At 53.5% G+C, this 20,234-nt stretch overlaps 2 protein-coding genes across 4 annotated transcripts in view; one reads left to right on the top strand and one right to left on the bottom strand.

The window, feature by feature from the left end:
- The window catches only part of LOC102463843 (C-type lectin domain family 2 member B-like), a 56,988-nt gene that overhangs the window by 26,016 nt on the left and 10,738 nt on the right, over window positions 1–20,234 (bottom strand). For 2 of the 3 annotated variants that reach the window (XM_075913827.1, XM_075913828.1), the window contains exons 1-5: window positions 11,458–11,829; window positions 7,106–7,407; window positions 5,007–5,269; window positions 3,756–3,959; window positions 3,124–3,425 (exon numbers count right to left, since the gene is read on the bottom strand). The gene's annotated coding sequence lies outside the window, so the exon portion shown is untranslated. Of the gene's footprint in view, window positions 1–1,581; window positions 1,653–3,123; window positions 3,426–3,755; window positions 3,960–5,006; window positions 5,270–7,105; window positions 7,408–11,457; window positions 16,117–19,859; window positions 20,160–20,234 lie in introns of those variants that run through there. The other variant, XR_012898505.1, reaches the window with a different exon arrangement.
- Window positions 1,004–12,304, top strand: LOC142823211 (early activation antigen CD69-like). The gene is made up of 6 exons (XM_075913826.1): window positions 1,004–1,134; window positions 7,912–8,437; window positions 10,268–10,363; window positions 10,713–10,882; window positions 11,827–11,930; window positions 12,166–12,304. The coding sequence occupies exons 2-6, from the start codon at window positions 8,278–8,280 to the stop codon at window positions 12,293–12,295; spliced, it is 660 nt and encodes a 219-aa protein (XP_075769941.1). The 5' UTR covers window positions 1,004–1,134; window positions 7,912–8,277; the 3' UTR covers window positions 12,296–12,304.

The raw sequence follows: 20,234 nt of genomic DNA, 5'->3' as shown, positions 1-20,234 counted from the left end.
GGAGATGCAGTGACTTCTGATAGAGAAACAAAGAGAAAACTATTAAATACTAAAAAAGTGAGAGGTGGAGTTTGAGACAGGAACTGTATGTAGAATATTTCACACTTGTACACCTACAGAGGAACGGTGGTGTCTAAGCATTGACCGTCTAGGAATTGGGAGGCCTGTGCCTTTAAGAACTCAAGCCCAGGAGCCCACCCCCTGCTCGGGGGCTGACAGGCAGCGTCCAGGGAAAATAAAGAAAAAAAAGACTTTGCCCCTGGAAAACTGATATTTTCAAGGACATCAGGTGGCTTGTCCTGCTGGGTGACTGTTCCCACCTGTCCCCCTCCGTAAACGGGGGTTTTCTCCATGCACAGTGTCTGGCAGTGTCCCCCCACCCGGGCTTAACCAAGGCTACCACCCCCCACCCCCCTGATTTTTCAAATTTCGCCCCTCTTCTGCAGCTAAAAAAAGAAGATTGATGCCTCCAGCCGGTAATTTTCTGCCCCATGCTCAGAACCAGACACTACCCCCCCTGCAATTTGCCCCCCTTCATCATTTTAAACACCTCCAAAGAGGAGGAAGCAAATCTGAGGAGGCAGTGAGGGCAGAGAGAGGGCAGCGGCTACAGCGAGGGACACTGAGTTTGCTCAGTTCGGGTTTGCTACCCAAAGTAGCAAATCCTGAGAAGTTAGTGTTTTTGCTCGCTACACCGGCGCTGGGCCTTTGCGCTCGGTGCTGTGGATTTTCCCTGGTGCCCCTCGCCCACCAGAGCGGAGTTTGATCAGGGGTTCCCAAATGGGGGGGGGGGGTGCAGAAATTCCAGGGGCACCCAGCCTCCCCCCCCTCCCATCAAGTTTCACTGCCCTGGTCAGTTTTTCCCCCTCGAGTGTTGTTTTTTTTTTGGGGGGGGGGGGGGGAGAAAGGGGTTCAAAAAAAATCAAAAAAGGGGTGAGGAGCGTCATGCCGAAAAGTGCGAACCAGCGCATGACCCGCACCCCGCCTGTGTCTCTGCGCCAATCCCGTGGCGAGTTACTCCGCATGCTCGGTGACCGCGGAAAACACAATTCCTGGGGAAGGGGCTTTCTACACTGCACCCCCCCCCCCCACACACGCCCCGTTCCCAAAGCAGGGGTCGTGGGTTCACACTAGGTAAGTGGCGTTCAGCCAGGGCAGCAAAGGGCAGCGCGCAGGCGGCCGAAAGCGAAAGGGGTTGCGTGGGGGGGAGGAGAAGGGGGGAGGAAAAGGGGGGAGGGGCAGAGTAGCCCCCCCCATACCTGGGCCATAGGCCTAATTCCGAGCGGGGGGTTTCCGCGGGTCACTTTGCGCGCCCCGCCTCGGTCAGTGGAGCTGCGCCTCTAACTTCTGGCCTTTTGCAGCAGGGTCTGACCCGAAAGAGCCTCAGGGGAGGTCTCCGCTGCAGCCGCAGCCCCCCAGGGTTTGAACCCCGGCTCAAGCCCAACGCCCCGCCTCCGGGGGGTGCCCAGGGGTCCGGTAGTTGAGCTTTCTGTTTAGAAAACAAATTGAGGAAATAGAAGTGTCAGCTGTTTTCTAAATCGGATGGAACGTAGCTTGTGATGTCACGTCAAGTGCATCCGGTAAAACAGTCTGGCAAACCTGTCCTCTGCCTGCTCCCGTGTTGTGCTTCTCCAGGGCTTGGTCCCAGAGTCCTGTGGGGATAGAAGTAGGGTTCCCAGGGGTCCAGTTTTGAAGCAGACAGTCCGGTGTCTACCAGCCAGGCAGTGCACAATTACATGGGGGGGGGGGGGCTGGGGCAGGAGGGATTCCCCAGGGCTGGACTATCTCCTGCTTCCCCGGGACAGTGTGGGGAACAGGCAGCACCCTGGGATCTCCGTGCACCCGGGTCAGTCCCACTCCCCACCAGCTGATTCTCTCACCCCACTTCCCCCCCCCCCCAATATCCCCTCCCTGCCTGCTCCGCTTCCCACTGGCTGGTACCCTCCTCCATTTTCCCCACCCAGCCCCACTGCCACCAACCAGCCCTGCTTTCTGCCAGCCAGTTCTCCCCTCCTCCTCCCAAATTCCTCCCAGCAAGCCCTACTGCCCCCACAGCCAGCCCTGCTGCCCCCAATTCCCTCCTGGTCAGCCCCACTACCTCCCAACCCCACTCCCCTGCCAGTCTTCCTTCCTGCTGGCCAGTTCTCTCCTTTCCCCCTCCCTCCCCCACCAGCCAGCCCCACTCCCCTGCCAGCTGTGCGCCCCCCACTGAGATCTAGGGAGTCCAGGGTTTTTTTTAAAGCCACCTGGTAACCCTAGTCACATGCCTAAGTCAGTACAATAAGATGGGAACTAATTTGGCTACAACTAGTCAACAGCAAGATCTTGGAGTCATTGTGAATGTTTCTCTGAAGACATCCACTCAGTGCATGTGGTTGAGCATTGGGCAGAGCCCGGCCTATGGTCATGCTAGTTAGCGAGGCCCTGTGGGACAATGGCACTCAGTGGGCCAAGGACACACCTAAAGAGTGAGGGCGGACACCTAAGGGCTGCCAGCAAGGAACACAGGGATGGACGTCTATCAGGGATGGTCTAGACAGTGCTTGGTCCTGCTGTGAGGGGACTGGACTCGATGACCTCTCGAGAGCCCTTCCAGTTCTAGCGTTCTGTGAGTCTATGATTGTTACTTCAGAACAGTGACGGTTGTTTAAGATTTTTTTAAATTACCGACTAACACGGCTCCCTCTCTGCCACTAGTAAAGTAGAATATTAGTTCAACTAAAAGATAAGTGAATCCAGATGATTACTGAGCATCATTAAAAGGTGGTGTGAATGACACATAGAAAGAGAAAAATGAGGCTTTTATAATGCCACAGCACAACACAATATGTCACTCTCACCCTGTGGTGGGCCACTCCCACCTACCCTCTTAAGTCCAAGGCCCTCCGGCCTGAGTCCAGAACAGTTTAGGGTTGTAGCGGGGACACACCCCACGTAGGGACACCCGGGCCCACCCTACTCCACCAGATCCTGGCCCAGGGCCCTGAGAGTGACCGGGTAGCGGGTCACTCCCTCGGCAGGGCAATCCGGCCAAAACGGGCCGAGGTCCTCGGGCGGGAGAGGTGGCTCCTGCCCTGGGCCACCTCCTACAGGGTTCCCTGGGGTTCCTTCCCCTGTACTCACCCAGCTTGCTGCGACCACCGGGCCAGCATCTCCTCGGCAGGCTATCCCCTGGGTCGTACCAGCTCGCCTCAGTGTCCCCACCTGCCTGTCCTGGAGTCTCTGGCAACAGCTGTGCAGGAGCCCCCTTCACAGGTCCTTCTCCTCCGGCTGTCTCTCCAGAGTGAGTCCTTCCCCAGGCTTTTATAGTGGAGCTACAGCCCGGGCATTCTCGGTAGGGCTGTGAGGGAGGAGCCTCTGCAGCCAGGTAACCCCGTCTGGGCTCTGCAGGTTCAGTGTGGGGCTGCCTCGCTCCGTCACACATCCTGTTGAAACATTTCCTGAGTTACTGGGTGTCCAATAGCGTCAAATCTGGTTAATTTAATTTATTTTCTCATTTCAACATTCACAAAGAAACCTATTTAGAAATTAAACACAAGGCCAGAATGCATGTTATTATCTAACATTATCTGAGCATCACTGGTAAGAACAGACACAGCCAATCAATCAGAGCTGGGGATCTGACCCCAGTGGGGCGCTAGGTCATTTCACCAGCTGGGGGGCTGGGCTAGGGGATTTCAGTGCAGATGCCCCAAGTCGGTTGGACCAGGACTCAGACCCAGCTTGGCTGGTCAGTGTATTCAGGCCAAACTCACCATCAAGGTATACTTGAAAGAGGTTCCCTGATCACCCCACGTATCCAAACTCCATCTCAGATGTAGTCGAGGGAGCTGCTTTGAAATTGCCCTTAGGAAGGGCTCTGCCGGCCCTGCCAGACCCAGCGGGAACAGGCCATAGCTACCGCTGGCTGCAGAATGGAGGTTCAAGTGCCCATGTCTCCGCTTTTGGAGCCCCCACGTCTGTCAGAGAGACCAGAGGGGGGAAATGTGTCGTTTGCTGCTGAGAGGGTGGAGCCAGAAGATTCTGGGGGCATCCCTCCAGCGGGTGAAGTAAGGGAGGGTTAAGTCGAGCACAGAGGTTTCCCTGTGCCGCAGGAGTGTTGGTTGGCCCCGGGGTTTGGCCGTGGCGCGGGAGCAGAGGTGTTGGCCTGGCCGGGCTGGGCCAGGCCGCGCCACAGAAGGGGGTTTGGTCCCAGGGCAGGCGCCTGTGGGGGTTGGCTGCGCTGCGGGAGTGGGGGGGTTGGCTGGGCCGTGCCGTGCTGTGGAGGGGGTTTGGCCACGGGGCAGGCAGCTGTGGGGGTTTGGCCCTGCTGCAGGAGGGGTGGGGTGTTTCCCCCTGGGACAGGCTCCGGCCAGGGGTTGGCCCCAGGGTAGGCACACGCAAGGTTTCTACGTGCCGTGGGGGCGGAGGAGGGGCGAGTCGGAACCCGCAAGAGGCACGTGCTGGCTTTCCTCTCGGTGTTGCTGCTTTTTTGTTTTGGTTGGAGGAGAGGGGGTTAAAAAAAAAATAAAGGGCGGAGGGGGCGTGATGCCGAAAAGTGGGAACCACCGAATGATTCTGACCCCGCCTGCATCTCTGCATCACACCCTTGTCGAGTTACTGCTGCCCATGCTCCGTGACAACACACAATCCCTGGGGAAGGTGCTTTCTACATTGCACACTCCCCCCCCCATCTCACACACACACACGGGGGGGGGCAGCAGGTTCACACTCGCTAAGCGGTGTCCAGCCCAGGCAGCGGCCTGTGCACATCTCCGTGTCTCACGGGGGGCAGCAGGCGCTGCCTGGGCTTTTTGCAGGGGGCAGGGCCAGGCCACTGGGAAAGCTGTGAGCGGGACCCCGTGGGGGGAGGGGGGAAGAGATCCGGCAGCGGCGGTCCTGGCAGCGCCCACAGGGACCCGACCCTGAAGGGCTGCGCACAGGCGGCCAAAAGCAAAAGGGGTTGCGTGGGGGGATGAAGCGGGGGGTAGAGGAAGGAGTGAGGGGCAGAGTAGCCCCCCCCTTACCTGGGCCACAGGCCTAATTCCGAGCGCGGGGCTTCCGCGGGTCTCTCTGCACACCCCGCCTCGCTGGTCAATGGAGCTGCGCCTCCGGCCGTGTCCGCAGCAGCGGGCGGTGCCCAGTTCCCGATCCCAGCTCCCTGGTCTTTGTCTCCACGGTGCTGGCAGCCCCTTGGCTGTTCTGTCAGCGTCGCCTGTTCCAGACTCACTGGCCCCGCCTGAATCGCCCTTGGAATCTCACTGTGCAGAGCAGGATTCTCATCTGTTTTCTATCAGAACGGGGGCGGGGGAGAGGGACATGAACTTGTGGATTTTCATGTCAACATTGAAAATGCTGCTTCCTGCCCAGCTCTAACTTCTGGCCTTTTGCAGCAGGGTCTGACCCGAAAGACCCTCAGGGGAGGTCTCTGCTGCAGCCCCAGCCCCCCAGGGTTTGAACCCTGGCTCAAGCCCAACGTCCCGCCTCCACAGGGTGGCCAAGGGCCCAGTAGTTGAGCTTTCTGTTCAGAAAACAAATTGAGAAAATAGAAGTGTCGGCTATTTTCTAAATCAGAATTTAGTAAGGCATTTGACATGGTCTCGCGTGATCTTCTTATCAATAAACGAGGCAAATACAACTTAGATGGGGCTACTATAAGGGGGGTGCATAACTGGCTGGATAACCACTCAGAGAGTAGTTATTAATGGTTCACAACCCTGCTGGAAGGGCATAACAAGTGGGGTTCTGCAGAGGTCTGTTTTGGAACCAGTTCTGTTCAATATCTTCATCAACGATTTAGATATTGGCCTAGAGAGGACGCTTATTAAGTTTGCAGATGATACCAAGCTGGGTGGGGTGACTAGTGCTTTTGAGGATAGGGTCCTAATTTAAAGTGATCTGGACCAATGTTAAACGTTAGTTAACAGTGTGATGCTGTTGCAAAAAAGCAAACATGATCCTGGGATGCATTAACAGGAGGGTCTTGCTCACAATACAATAAATCATTTTCTCCCTCTGTGAGCTGATTAGGTCTCAGTTGGAGTATTATGTCCAGTTCTTGGCACCACATTTCAAGAAAAATGTGGAGAAATTGGAGATGGTCCAGAGCAGAGCAACAAGGTGCAGAGAACATGAGCGAAGAGGGAATACTGAAAGAACTGGGCTTCTCTAGGGTTGCCAGATGGTTTCAACGAAAATAATGGACACACTTGACATAACATCACAATCTACATTATATCTTATTTAGAAAATACCGGACATTTCTATTTTCTCAATTTGTTTTCTGAACAGAAAGCTCAAATACTGGACTGTCTGGTTCAAAATCGGATACCTGGCAACCATCGGCTTGTTTAGTTTGCAAAAGAGACGACTGAGAGGGCACATGATAGCAGTTTTCAAGTATCTAAAAGGGTATCACGAGGAGGAGGGAGAAAAATTGTTCTTCTTGGCCTCTGACAGGACAGGACAAGAAGCAATGGGCTTAAATTTCAGCAAGGGAGGTTTAGGTTGGACATTAGGAAAAATGGAGTAACTGTCAGAGTGCTGAAATAAGTTGCCTAGGGAGGTTGTGGACTCTCCATTGTGTGAGATATTTAAGGGCAGGTTAGACAGACATCTATCTGGGATGGTCGTTGGACCGTTATTTAAGATTTTTTTAAGTTACAGACTAACATGGCTCCCTCTCTGCCACTAGTAAAGCAGAAGATTAGTTCAACTAAAAGATAAGTGAATCCAAATTATTACTGAGCATCATTAAAAGGTGGTGTGAATGACACATAGAAAGAGAAAAATGAGGCTTTTATAATGCCACAGCTCAACACAATATGTCACTCTCACCCTGTGGCAGGTCACTCTCGCCTACCCTCTTAAGTCCAAGGCCCTCCGGCCTGAGTCCAGAACAGTTTAGGGTTGTAGCAGGGACACACCCCAGGTAGGGGGACCCAGGCCCACCCTACTCCACCGGATCCTGGCCCAGGGCCGGAGAGTGACCAGGTAGCAGGTCACACCCTCGGCAGGGCAATCCGGCCAAAACACACCAAGGTTCTCTGGGTGGCAGAGGTGGCTCCCGCTCCTGCCCTGGGCAACTTACTACCTGGTTCCCTGGGGTTCCTTCCCCTGTACTCACCCAGCTTGCTGCAACTTCCGGGCCAGCATCTCCTCAGCAGGCTATCCCCTGGGTCGTACCAGATCAACTCCGTGTCCCCACCTGCCTGTCCTGGAGACTCTGGCAACAGCTGTGCAGGAGCCCCCTTCACAGGTCCTTCTCCTCCGGCTGTCTCTCCAGCGTGAGTCCTTCCCCAGGCTTTTATAGTGGAGCTACAGCCCGGGCATGCTCAGTAGGGCTGCGAGGGAGAGGACTCTGCAGCCAGGTAACCCTGGCTGGGCTCTGCAGGTTCAGTGTGGGGCTGCCTCGCCCCGTCACACACCCTGTTGAAACATTTCCTGAGTTATTGGGTGTCCAATAGCATCAAATCTGGTTAATTTAATTTATTTTCTCATTTCAACATTCACATAGAAACCTATTTAGAAATTAAACACAAGGCCAGAATGCATGTTATTATCTAACATTATCTGAGTATCACTGGTAGGAACAGACACAGCCAATCAATCAGAGCTGGGGATCTGACCCCAGTGGGGCGCTAGGTCATTTCACCAGCTGGGGGGCTGGGCTAGGGGATTTCAGTGCAGATGCCCCAAGTCACACCAGCCTGGGGCCTGGCCCCACTCTCTGTCCATGGAACTGGCCCATCCAGCACTCACCTCTCTGTGTCTGTCGGGGGCTTTGGGAGCCTTCAGCTGACAGCGGCTAAAGAGAGACCAGGGCAGCCCCAGCTCTGTTGGCTCCACCACCCCTGGATGTGCAGGGCTGAGGCTTGGCAAATAAACCAGCGACACCAGCCAGCACGAGTGACCCGGCAATTCTCTCCACAGGAACCCGCCAGGTAAGCCCCCGCCGGGTGCCAGGGAAGAGACTTGGAGCCAGGATCCTTCAGCACCTGAGGGTGTTTTGGTCGGCAACTGCCGAGGCCGGGCTGGTCCTGAGGATAGAAGCAGCGCCCAGGAGAGCTTTGGAGCAGCTCGTTGGACCAGGGCACAGACCCAGCTTGGCTGATCGACGTATTCGGGCCAAATTCACCAGCAAACTATATTTGAAAGAGGGGTTCACTGATCACCCCACGTAGCCAACCCGCGCCTGCACTGTAATTGAGGGAGCTGCTTTGAAATTGCCCTTAGGAAGGGCTCTGCCGGCCCTGCCAGACCCAGCGGGAACAGGCCGTAGCTACCACTGGCTGCAGAATGGAGGTTCAAGTGCCCATGTCTCCGCTTTTGGAGCCCCCACATCTGTCAGAGAGAGCAGAGGTGGGAAACGAGTCGTGTGCTGCTGAGAGGATGGAGCCAGAAGCTTCTGTGAGAATCCCTCCGACGGGTGAAGAGAGCAGCACAGTCTGTCCCACGGGTACCGTGACCTCTCTGGGGCCTTCTTACAACGTCCCCTTCCCAAGGCCTCAACAGACCATTAGGTCAGACTGCTGCAGTCTGTGGCCTTAGATCTGAGCTATAAGCCCCTTTTCAATGAGTTAACTGCTTAAACGGGCAGGCATGGCACAATGGGCCAGCCAGGCTGGAGAGCTGTGGGCTGCTCTGGCCAGGCCACGTCCACCGTGTTACAGTGTGGGTGGGCAGGGAACGGCTCCCACCGACACAGCCGCTTCGCTCTAACCAATAAACACCCCCCAGGTCTCCGGTTACACATTTATATGCAGGGGGAGTGGTGGCTGCCTGCGGACACCAGCTTCTGCCTGCACTCTCCCACCCCCCCCATGCTGCTGCCTCTGATCTAGAGGCAGCAGCCCTGGAAGGACAGCGCTGCATGTAACTGTGAAGGTTAACAGTGTTCACGTTCACACTTTCATATCCCTACTGATAACGTTCTCACGGAAGGGGGAAATCTCTGAAAGATTATGTTTATACAACAAAGTTAATCCCAAATAACAGCCTGTGGCAAGGGCCCCTCTTCCCCAAGCCTCCACCGAGTATGCATCCTCCCCTTAGTCCCCAAATCTGGGGGTTTTGCAGCAGGTCTCAATGATAGGGAGCCTTCGATAGGCTGGCTCCCTCCCTAGCTGCCTTTCTTTCATCCTCTCACTCTCCCTTCCAGCCTCCAAATATTTAGGCTTTTAAAGGCCCTCAGATAGACAGCACGCTGTCACCACGGGAGGAATATTGTGCTGGGAGAGGTCGAGGTGGGTGAGGAGGCATCTAAATTGGGCTTTCAGTCGGCCGAAGACCCCCTCAACCATGATACGAGCCCTGCTGAGCCTGGGATTGAAAGCCTGCCAGGAGGGGCTGAGGTGTCCCACGTAGGGCTTCATGAGCCAGGGCTGTAGGGGGTAGGTCACATCCCCCACCAGGGACACTGGCATGTCCACGTCCCTGACCCTGATGTGACAGTCGGGGAAGAAAGTCCCGGCGTGCAGCCTCTGGCACACGGAGGAGTTGCGGTATACCCCCGTGTCGTGTGCCTTGCCGGACCAGACCACATTGATGTCTGTAAACTGGCCCTGGTGGTCAGACACGGCCTGCAGGATCACCGAGAAGTACCTCTTCCTGTTGACGTAGTGTAGACATACCCAAAGTTATTTTGAAATAACACTAGTTATTTGAGAATGATTTTGCTGTATAAACTAAGGACGTGAAGGACTAGTAATAAGGGGTACTTCAAAGTGGCAGTGCTGCATGGAGCCCAGGATCAGCTGTGCAGCGCTGCTCCTTTGAAACATCTCCACAGTGTTTCAAAGCAGTAGTGCCACATGGAGCCCGGGGTCAGCTGGGGACTCCCTAGCTGACCCCCAACTCTGTGCAGCATTTCTGCAGAACCTGAGATCAGCTGAGTCCCCAGCTGATTCCGGACTCCAGCGCGGCATTTCAAAGCACGCAGAGCCCTGGAATCAGCAGGCAGAGGTCCCCCGCTGACTCTGGGTTCTCTGAAGATGCCATGCAGAGCCCAGAATCAGTCCCCAGCTGACCCCAGCTGCATGTGGTGCGGCATTTCAATGCGGCAGCTCCACATGGAGCCTGGCGTCAGCGGGGGATTCTGAGGAGTGCTTCCACTTTGAAATGCACAAGAGCCCCAATGGGGAGGAATGCGGAAGTGCCTATCGACTAGTGAAGTAGTTAATGGAAATTCCATCGACTCCTCGAGCTTTTCCCTCTAGTTGCAAACTATCCCCCTTCACAGGCAACTTCCAGCGGATGCTGTGAGCGCTAACGGCTCCGTCTGTTACAGGTTGGCTCTCTGCATTGAAGGCCCGGGCACTTCCCCTGGCCGTGCTGAGCCTGGTTCTCAACCTCATTTTTATCAGCGTCCTCATTGCCTGCACAGGTGAGTGTGGAGCCTGCACTGACCATCTCTCTGCACCTGGTGCTCAGGGTCTCACTGGCAGCATCTGCACCTGCAGGGGGGCAAAACTGGGGCTGCAGCAAAGGAGCCCAAGCAGGAAATGTGGCTCCAACCCAGAGCATGCGGCGGTAGGGAGTGAGGAGGGAGGCACTGTCCTCTCCCTGTTGCAAAGGGGAAAATGTCTTGGCACAAGCTCAGCTAACCTTGGGGTAGAGTGTGTGTGTGTGTGGAGGGTCAGGGTCGGTTCCTTGTTAGTGTCACTGGAGACTTAGTCCCTTGGCTACAGAGGGAAACGGGAAAATCTCTCACCCTGCTGCTTTCTCATCTCCAGCCAAGACACGTGAGCCGTGCCCGGCTGGAGCTGCCTGTCCCGACGGCTGGGTCGGGTACCTGGGGAAGTGTTACTATTTCTCAGAGCTGGAAGCAAACTGGACCGACAGCCAGAAGAACTGCTCTGCCCTCGGTGCTTCCCTGGTGGGGATTGACTCGCAGCAGGAGATGGTGAGACAGATTCTGGGCTGCACGGGGTAGGGGTGGCAAAGGCGGCTCTAGGCTGGGCTTGTCCTGGGGTTGGCCTGGCCCCAGATGCTGCTTGTGTTTAGGGCAACTTCTCCCAGTCCACAAAAGCTGGAGCTCTAAGTGCTCCGCCCACCCCCGATCCTCCCCAGACGCTGGGCAGGGAGTCGGAGCTACGTGGGGCTCGTGTGCCAACCCTCTGCTCCTAGGGAATTCCCAGCGGGGGAATACAGATGCTTCCCAGCCCCTTTTATGTGTCAGGAGCAGCCTTGCCAGACCAGCATTTGGTAACTGTGCATGGGGCTCTTCAAAACCATGTGACTGACTTTAGAACAACCGCTCTGAGCGTTTCAGGGGAGAGCGAGTTGGTCTGTAATTGGAAAAACTTAAACAACAAATAGTCTAGTAGCACCTTAAAGACTAATGAAACATGCAGATGGGACCATGAGCCTTCATGGGCACAGCCCCCTTCTTCCATGAGCTCTGAGAGTGCTATGTTTCCATGTTGTAGCTTTTAGGGGGTCACATTTTCTCTGCAGCCACAAGGGCTAGAAACTCACCTTTTAAATGAAAGACGAGACTCTTGTAATCTCCAGGCGCTGGGTGTTAAGAAAAGAACCAAACAGCAGGAGATTCTCGGTAAAATCGAGAGAAGTTGCTAAGAACACAGGTGTGCTCAGGGTCTAGATGCTGCTAAGAAGCTGAGCTGCTAAATAACGGAGCTGATTGAAAGTCGGAAATTGCATCAGCGGGAAATTCCGATCATTTGACATTTGTTTCTCTCCTGAATCAGGGCAAAATGCAAACTTCCCACTGCGTGATGCAAAATTCCCAGCCTCTGGCCCCCCTGCCCAGTGGCCTGGGTAGGTTGCAGAGAACCCAGAGAGGCAGCTGTCTAATGTACATTGGCTTTTATGTTTTGAATAAAGGATTTCCTGGGGCGCAGTAAAGGAATCTTTGACCAGTGGATCGGGCTCCACAGGGAACCAGGCCAGATCTGGAAATGGGCCAATGGCACCGACTTCAACAACTGGTGAGTCCCCTTTTCTTCTATTAACTCAGTAAATGTTGCGGCTTCTATTTAAAACAAGAGACTGGCCTTGTGGTTACAGCCTGGGCCTGTGATTTGGGCAATGGGGGTTCAGTGCCTGATTTCCCCCTATATTTGCAGTGTGACCTGAGGTGAATTGCTCAGGGCTGGATTTTCACTGCTGGGGAAGCTGCTCTTGCACCCGTGCAGGGTTGTTTATGGTTTGTTGCTGTTGCAGGTTTCCAATCGCAGGCGGAGAACAATGCGGTTTTCTGAGCCAGAGAGGGGTTGCCAGTTCAAGCTGCCAGAACAGTGAACGCTGGATCTGCAGCAAACCTGCCCAGAATCCAGAAGGCAAAATGAAGTGACCATGGCCTGGAAGAGGCAGCCTGGTCCTGTCATTGGGGCTGTCCCAAGCTGCCTCAGCGTGTGCGGCACTCCATGTGCTGACGAAGAGGGGCAGCCCCAGCAGCAAGGAAGAGAGACGCTCGTTGAAGGACAGCGCAGAGCTCCCCCCCCCCCGGGAGTCTCTGCCACCCATCGGCCCGTTTGGGGTGCCCACCTACTTTCACCTCTTCTCAGCACCCACCATTTCAACCCTGGGGGTTTTCCAGTCCCAAAGCCATCAGCCAGTACAGGCAGCCTGGTGGGACAGATGCCAGCAAGGCCTGCTGGGAGTGGACGCAGGGGATAGAAGCCCAAGCTCAAGCCTATGGCACAGGGAAGGGAGGGGAAGCTTCTGACTTGGAAACTAGCAAAGAGCAGCTGAACCTGCAGTGTCCTTCCCAATCAGAGACCTGGGTGGGAGCCGCAGGGCTGGGCCAGTCACCAGTGGTGTCCTGCGGGGCTGACTGGAGACGTGCTGTCACTTCAGCTGTGGAACAAAGTGACTGGGTGAGCCCTGCAGCCTGGGAGAAGGATTCAAACTCCTGCAGCTGGTTTGGAGGCCCTGCTGAGAAAGATGGGGGAGCATGGAAAGAAGCCGTGGGCATGAGGAGAACACTGGACTGTGAGGACAGATGGGTGTGTATGTAAATAGCGTGTTTATATTTTTAAAGAACATGTGTATAGTAGAAAACTGAGGGTAGCATCCCTGAGGGAAGCTGATTTAATTTTGTAAACCTTAAGTCCTTATGAATTCCAGTGGAAACGGGGTAGGTTTAGACAGGAAATAGTTAAAATAGGATAAGTTAAAAATCACTTAGAAACGTTAGATGTCTGCAGGTCCCCAAGGCCTGAAGAAATGCATCCTAGACCAGTGTTACAAGTACCCTGAGGGGTACACCAGAGAAGCCTGGGGGGGTACATCAACAGATGTGAAATTTGGCAAAAAACGTCTGGGATTTTGCCCTGAAAAGTTGATCAGGCAGGGGGCGGCAGCACATGTCTGTCCAAATGTACAGTTGGAGTCGCGCAGCTGGACACTAACAGCCTCTCTGCGCATGCAGCCCAGTGCCTGGTGGAAAAAGCATGTGCCCATTTACATCACCGTCCTGCTCCCCTTCGCCTCCTGCCGTGGCGCTCGGCTGACTTCGGCGCTGCTCAGCCAGGCCGCCGTGTGGGAGCAAGAGGCGCAAGAGACCGTTTGGGCTCCGCCTCCCCCATGCAGCATGGGGAGTGCGTAGCTCGAATGGCCATTTGGGCTCCGCCGTCCCTCAAGTGAGAGGCAGGAGGGGGAGGAAAGCTGAGGGGGGGGGGGAGGCTGTAGGAGGAGGGAGAGGGAGAGAGAGAGAGATGGAGGGAAGAGAGACCGCAGGCTCAGGAGAGAAGACCTATGTGGAGGAGAGACCTGGAAATCCCGTGTTATGACAGGCTAATTGGCTAGTTGGGTAATAATTAAATCACACTGCTTGTCATGAATGGCTAGTGGCCAGGCTGGGCAGGGATGGTGTCCCCAGCCTCTGTTTGTCAGAAGCTGGGAATGGGCGACGGGAGGGATCACAAGATGATTCCCTGTTCTGTTCACTCCCTCTTAGGCACCTGGCATTGGCCACTGGGTTGGATGGACCTTTTGTCTCCCCAGTGTGGCCATTCTGATGTTGTTCACTTGTGAGTGCCACTGGTGTTACAGCTCTTACTGTTTGTTCAAAAACTCCTAGAGTCTCTCAAATGTAGAGCTGAGGTCACTTAGTGGAGCACAGCTGGGTGTGTGACAGCTAAAATGTGTCCGGCAGAGCTTTGAAAGAATCCCAAGCCCCATCTGAGGAGCAGGGTCTGGCCAGTCAGCTAAATCAGTGTGGCTGGTCAGCGACCTGCAACAGCTGTTCTGCCCTGTTATGAGCCGTGATTGGAAGACAGGTTAAGAAACGGGGAGGGGGGGGGGGGCGAGAAAAAGGGGGGGCAGTGCAGGCCCTAGACACCACCCTGCAGCCAGGGCCTGGGCCGACAGCGAAAGTAGCTCCAGGGGCGGGGTGAGGAGCAGAGCTGCCCCAACTAAATCAACCCAGCCAAGACTTAAAAACCTCTAGGGATAGAGATTCTACCCCCTGCCTAGGGAGCCCATCCCAGTGTTTCCCCACTCGCCTAGGAAATAGTTTTTCCTAATATCCAACCTGGACCTCTTCCCCCCTGCTCCAGTGATGTGTAGAAGAGGGGGAAAGAAACCTTGAAGCCACTCCACCACCTGGCTAGAGCACCAGCCAAGCTGCCTTGTTGGGGGGGGAGGGGGGGGAGAGGGAATCCAAAGCATCACAGTCTCCAGGCGATTGTTTCTCAGTCTCTGCCTTAAGGAGATCTTATTCAATTAGCCATATTCAGTATTTTTGAAAGCCAGAGTTACAGGCCTTTCCTAGAATTGGCCTGATACTTAAGAGCTGGGTACAGGTAGGGGAGGAGCGATTAACCTGAGGAGCAGGAATTTGCCATCAGGTAGTGCTTCCTTCGTGCCAAGGAGTTCAGTGCAGCTCTGCTGCAGGGCTTTCTACGTGCTCGTCCCAGGAGGAACGGCGGGGACCCATAGACACGGCCTTAGAACGCGCTAGTCCCCTTGCTGCAAATCGGACCCTGCCCGGCCGGCGCTGGGCCTTTGCGCTCGGTGCTGTGGATTTTCCCTGGTACCCCTCGCCCACCAGAGCAGAGTTTGATCAGGGGTCCCAAATGGGGGGGGCGTGCAGAAATTCCAGGGGGACCCAGCCTCCCCCCTCCCATCAAGTTTTGCTGCCCTGGTCAGTTTTTTTCCCCTCGAGTGTTGTTGTGGGGGCGGGAGAAAGGGGTTCAAAAAAAAATCAAAGGGGGAGGAGCGTGATGCCGAAAAGTGCGAACCAGCAAATAATCCTCACCCGCCTGTATCTCTGCGCCAATCCCGTGGCGAATTACTCCGCATGCTCATTGAACCCCGACAACACAATTCCTGGGGAAGGCGCTTTCTACACTGCACCCCCCCACACTCCCTTCCCAAAGGTGGGGCCGTGGGTTCACACTAGGTAAGTGGCGTTCAGCCCGGGCAGCAAAGGGCTGCACGCAGGCGGCCGAAAGCGAAAGGGGTTGCGTGGGGGGATGAAAGGGGGGGAGGAGAAGGGGTGAGGGGCAGAGTAGCCCCCCCCAATACCTGGGCCACAGGCCTAATTCCAAGCGGGGTGTTTCCGTGGGTCTCTCTGCGCACCCCGCCTCATTGCTCAATGGAGCTGCGCCTCCAGCCGTGTCCGCAGCAGCGGGCGGAGCACAGTTCCTGTTCCCCGGTCTCTGTCTCCAAAGCGCTACCAGCCCCTTAGCTGTTCTTCAAACGTCTCCTCTTCCAGACTCACTGGCTCCTCCCTGGGAACTTCACTGTGCGGGGCAGGGGGGTTTCTATCAGAACGGGGGCGGGGGAGAGGGAGATGAACTTGTGGATTTTCATGTCAACATTGAAAATGCTGCTTCCTGCCCAGCGCTAATTTCCGGCCTTTTCCAGCAGGGTCTGACCCGAAAGACCCTCAGGGGAGGTCTCTGCTGCAGCCCCAGCCCCCCAGGGTTTGAACCCCGGCTCAAGCCCAACGCCCCGCCTCCGGGGGGTAGCCAGGGGTCCAGTAGTTGAGCTTTCTGTTCAGAAAACAAATTGAGGAAATAGAAATGTCGGCTGTTTTCTAAATCAGATAGAAGATAGGTTGTGATGTCACGTCACATGTGTCTGGTATTTTTGTTGAAAGCATCTGTCAAGCCTGTCCTCTGCCTACACCCGTGTTGTGCTTCTCCAGGGCCTGGTCCCAGAGTCCTGTGGGGATAGAAGTAGCGTTCCTAGGTGTCCAGTTTTGAAGCAGACAGTCCGGTGTCTACCAGCGTAGACACAACCCCAGAATTTAGTAAGGCATTTTACATGGTCTCGCATAATCTTACCAATAAACGAGGCAAATACAACTTAGATGGGGCTACTATAAGGTGGGTGCATAACTGGCTGGATAACCACTCAGGGTATGTCTACACTACCCCGCTAGTTCGAACTACACGAGGTGTACTGGTAGTTCGGAATAGGCACCCTAGTCCGAACTACCTAGTTCGAGCCCCATGTAGCTGCGCTGCACGGGGTTTGAACCAGCGGGGTTTTAAACATGGCGGCTCCCCGCTTATGCAAATGAAGCCCGGGAAATTCAAATCCCGGGCTTCATTTGCAAGTGCAGTATGCCTACATTACCCTCCTAGTTCGAACTAGCGGGGTAGTGTAGACATACCCTCAGAGAGTAGTTATTAATGGTTCACAACCCTGCTGGAAGGGCTTAAGTGGGGTTCTGCAGAGGTCTGTTTTGGAACCAGTTCTGTTCCATATCTTCATCAACGATTTAGATATTGGCCTAGAGAGGACGCTTATTAAGTTTGCAGATGATACCAAGCTGGGTGGGGTGACTAGTGCTTTTGAGGATAGGGTCCTAATTTAAAATGATCTGGACCAACTGCAGGAATGGTCTGAGCTCAATAGAATGAAGTTTAATAGGGACAAATGCAAAGTGCTCCACTTAGGAAGGAACAATCAGTTTCACACAAACAGAACAGGAAGGGACTGTCTAGGGGGCAGTACTGCAGAAAGGGATGTAGGGATCCATAGTTGACCACAAGTTAAATGTTAGTTAACAGTGTGATGCTGTTTCAAAAAAAGCAAACATGATCCTGGGATGCATTAACAGGAGGGTCTTGCTCACAATACAATAAATCATTTTCCCCCTCTACTGTGAGCTGATTAGGTCTCAGTTGGAGTATTATGTCCAGTTCTGGGCACCACATTTCAAGAAAAATGTGGAGAAATTGGAGATAGAATCATAGGACTGGAAGGGACCTCGAGAGGTCATCGAGTCCAGCCCCCCGCCCTCAAGGCAGGGCCAAGCTCCGTCTACACCATCCCTGACAGATGTCTATCTAACCTGTTCTTAAATATCTCCAGAGAGGGAGATTCCACCACCTCCCTTGGCAATTTATTCCAATATTTGACCACCCTGACAGTTAGGAATTTTTTCCTAATGTCTAATCTAAACCTCCCCTGCTGCACTTTAAGCCCATTACTCCTTGTCCTGTCCTCAGAAACCAAGAGGAACAAATTTTCTCCTTCCTCCTTGTGACACCCTTTTAGATATTTGAAAACCGCTATCATGTCCCCCCTTAATCTTCTTTTTTCCAAACTAAACAAGCCCAGTTCATGAAGCCTGGCTTCATAGGTTATGTTCTCTAAACCTTTAATCATTCTTGTCGCTCTTCTCTGTACCCTTTCCAATTTCTCCACATCTTTCTTGAAATGTGGCGCCCAGAACTGGACACAGTACTCCAGCTGAGGCCTAACTAGTACAGAGTAGAGCGGCAGAATGACTTCACGAGTTTTGCTTACAACACACCTGTTGAAACAACCTAGAATCATATTTGCTTTTTTTGCAACAGCATCACACTGTTGACTCATATTCAACTTGTGGTCCACTATGACCCCTAGATCCCTTTCCGCCATGCTCCTTCCTAGACAGTCGCTTCTCATCTTGTATGTATGGAACTGATTGTTCCTTCCTAAGTGGAGCACTTTGCATTTCTCTTTATTAAACTTCATCCTGTTTACCTCTGACCATTTCTCTAACTTGCTAAGGTCATTTTGAATTATGTCCCTATCCTCCAAAGAAGTTGCAACCCCACCCAGTTTGGTATCATCTGCAAACTTAATAAGCGTACTCTCTATCCCAATATCTACATCATTGATGAAGATCTTGAACAGTACGGGTCCCAAAAGAGACCCTTGCGGAACTCCACTTGTTATCCCTTTCCAGCAGGATTTAGCACCGTTAACAACAACTCTGACTACCGTTATCCAACCAATTATGCACCCACCTTATCGTGGCCCTATCTAAGTTATATTTGCCTAGTTTATCAATAAGAATATCATGCGAGACCGTATCAAATGCCTTACTAAAGTCTAGGTATATGACATCCACCGCTTCTCCCTTATCCACAAGGCTCGTTATCCTATCAAAGAAAGCTATCAGATTAGTGTGGCATGACTTGTTCTTCACAAACCCATGCTGGCTATTCCCTATCACTTTATTACTTTCCAAGTGTTTGCATATGATTTCCTTAATTACCTGCTCCATTATCTTCCCTGGAACAGACGTTAAACTGACCGGTCTGTAGTTTCCTGGGTGGTTCTTATTCCCCTTTTTATAGATGGGCACAATATTTGCCCTTTTCTAGTCTTCTGGAATCTCCCGTCTGCCATGATTTTTCAAAAATCATAGCTAAAGGCTCAGATTCCTCCTCTGTCAGCTCCTTGAGTATCCTGGGATGCATTTCATCAGGACCTGGTGACCTGCTGACATCTAACTTTCCTAAGTGATTTTTAACTTGTTCTTTGTGTATCCTATCTTCTAAACTTACCCTCTCTCTGCTTGTATTCTCTGCTTGAGATGGTCCAGAGCAGAGCAACAAGAATGATTAAAGGTGCAGAGAACATGAGCTATGAGGGAATACTGAAAGAACTGGGCTTCTTTAGGGTTGCTAGATGGTTTCAACAAAAATACCGGACACACTTAACATCACATCACAATCTACATTACATCTTATTTAGAAAATACCGGACATTTCTATTTTCTCAATTTGTTTTCTTAACAGAAAGCTCAAATACTGGACTGTCTGGTGCAAAACTGGATACCTGGCAACCATTGGCTTGTTTAGTTTGGAAAAGAGATGACTGAGAGGGGACATGATAGTGGTTTTCAAGTATCTAAAAGGGTTTCACGAGGAGGAGGGGGAAAAATTGTTCTTCTTGGCCTCTGACAGGACAAGACGCTATGGGCTTAAATTTCAGCAAGGGAGGTTTAGGTTGGACATTAGGAAAATGTAGTAACTGTCAGGGTGCTGAAATAAGTTGCCTAGGGAGGTTGTGGACTCTCCATTGCGGGAGATATTTAAGGGCAGGTTAGACAGACATCTATCTGGGATGGTCGTTGGACCGTTGTTTAAGATTTTTTTAAGTTACAGACTAACACAGCTTCTCTAGTAAAGTAGAATATTAGTTCAACTAAAAGATAAGTGAATCCAGATGATTACTGAGCATCATTAAAAGGTGGTGTGAATGACACATAGAAAGAGAAAAATTAGGCTTTTATAATGCCACAGCACAACACAATATGTCACTCTCACCCTGTGGCGGGCCACTCCCACCTACCCTCTTAAGTCCACGGCTCTCTGGCCTGAGTCCACAACACGGTTTAACGCTGGCCCTTTAAGACATGGCCAAGGACCTCCGATCTGAGTCCAGAACAGTTTAGGGTTGTAGCGGGGACACACCCCAAGTAGGGGGACCTGGGCCCACCCTACTCCACCAGGTCCTGGCCCAGGGCCCTGAGAGTGACCGGGTAGCAGGTCACTCCCTCAGCAAGGCAATCCAGCCAAAATGCGCCTCGGTTCTCTGGGCAGCAGAGGCTACTCCCACTCCTGCTGCTGCCCTGGGCCACCTCCTACCGGGTTCCCTGGGGTTCCTTCCCCTGTACTCACCCAGCTTGCTGCGCTCTCTGGGCCGGCGTCTCCTCGGCAGGCAGCTCCTGGGTCGTACCAGCTCGCCTACGTGTCCCCTCCGGCCTGTCCTGGAGTCTCTGGCAACAGCTGTGCAGGAGCCCCCTTCACAGGTCCTTCTCCTCCGGCTGTCTCTCCAGAGTGAGTCCTTCCCCAGGCTTTTATAGTGGAGCTACAGCCTGGGCATTCTCGGTAGGGCTGCGAGGGAGGAGCCTCTGTAGCCAGGTAACCTGGCTGGGCTCTGCAGGTTCAGTGCGGGGCTGCCTCGCTCCGTCACACATCCTGTTGAAACATTTCTCTGAGTTACTGGGTGTCCAATAGCATCAAATCTGGTTAATTTAATTTCTTTTCTCATTT

Source organism: Pelodiscus sinensis, chromosome 32, assembly GCF_049634645.1.
Source record: "Pelodiscus sinensis isolate JC-2024 chromosome 32, ASM4963464v1, whole genome shotgun sequence".
Classification (NCBI taxonomy): domain Eukaryota; kingdom Metazoa; phylum Chordata; order Testudines; family Trionychidae; genus Pelodiscus; species Pelodiscus sinensis.
This window is presented reverse-complemented; position numbering and strand designations above follow the sequence as displayed.

What these genes read in the sequence shown, in the direction of transcription:
- LOC142823211 (XM_075913826.1), top strand. Translation starts at nt 8,278, where the DNA reads ATGGAGGTTCAAGTGCCCATGTCTCCGCTTTTGGAGCCCCCACATCTG. An exon ending in CGTCCTCATTGCCTGCACAG is followed by an intron (nt 10,364 to 10,712) that starts GTGAGTGTGGAG and finishes TCTCATCTCCAG; the next exon opens with CCAAGACACGTGAGCCGTGC. An exon ending in TTGACTCGCAGCAGGAGATG is followed by an intron (nt 10,883 to 11,826) that starts GTGAGACAGATT and finishes TTTTGAATAAAG; the next exon opens with GATTTCCTGGGGCGCAGTAA.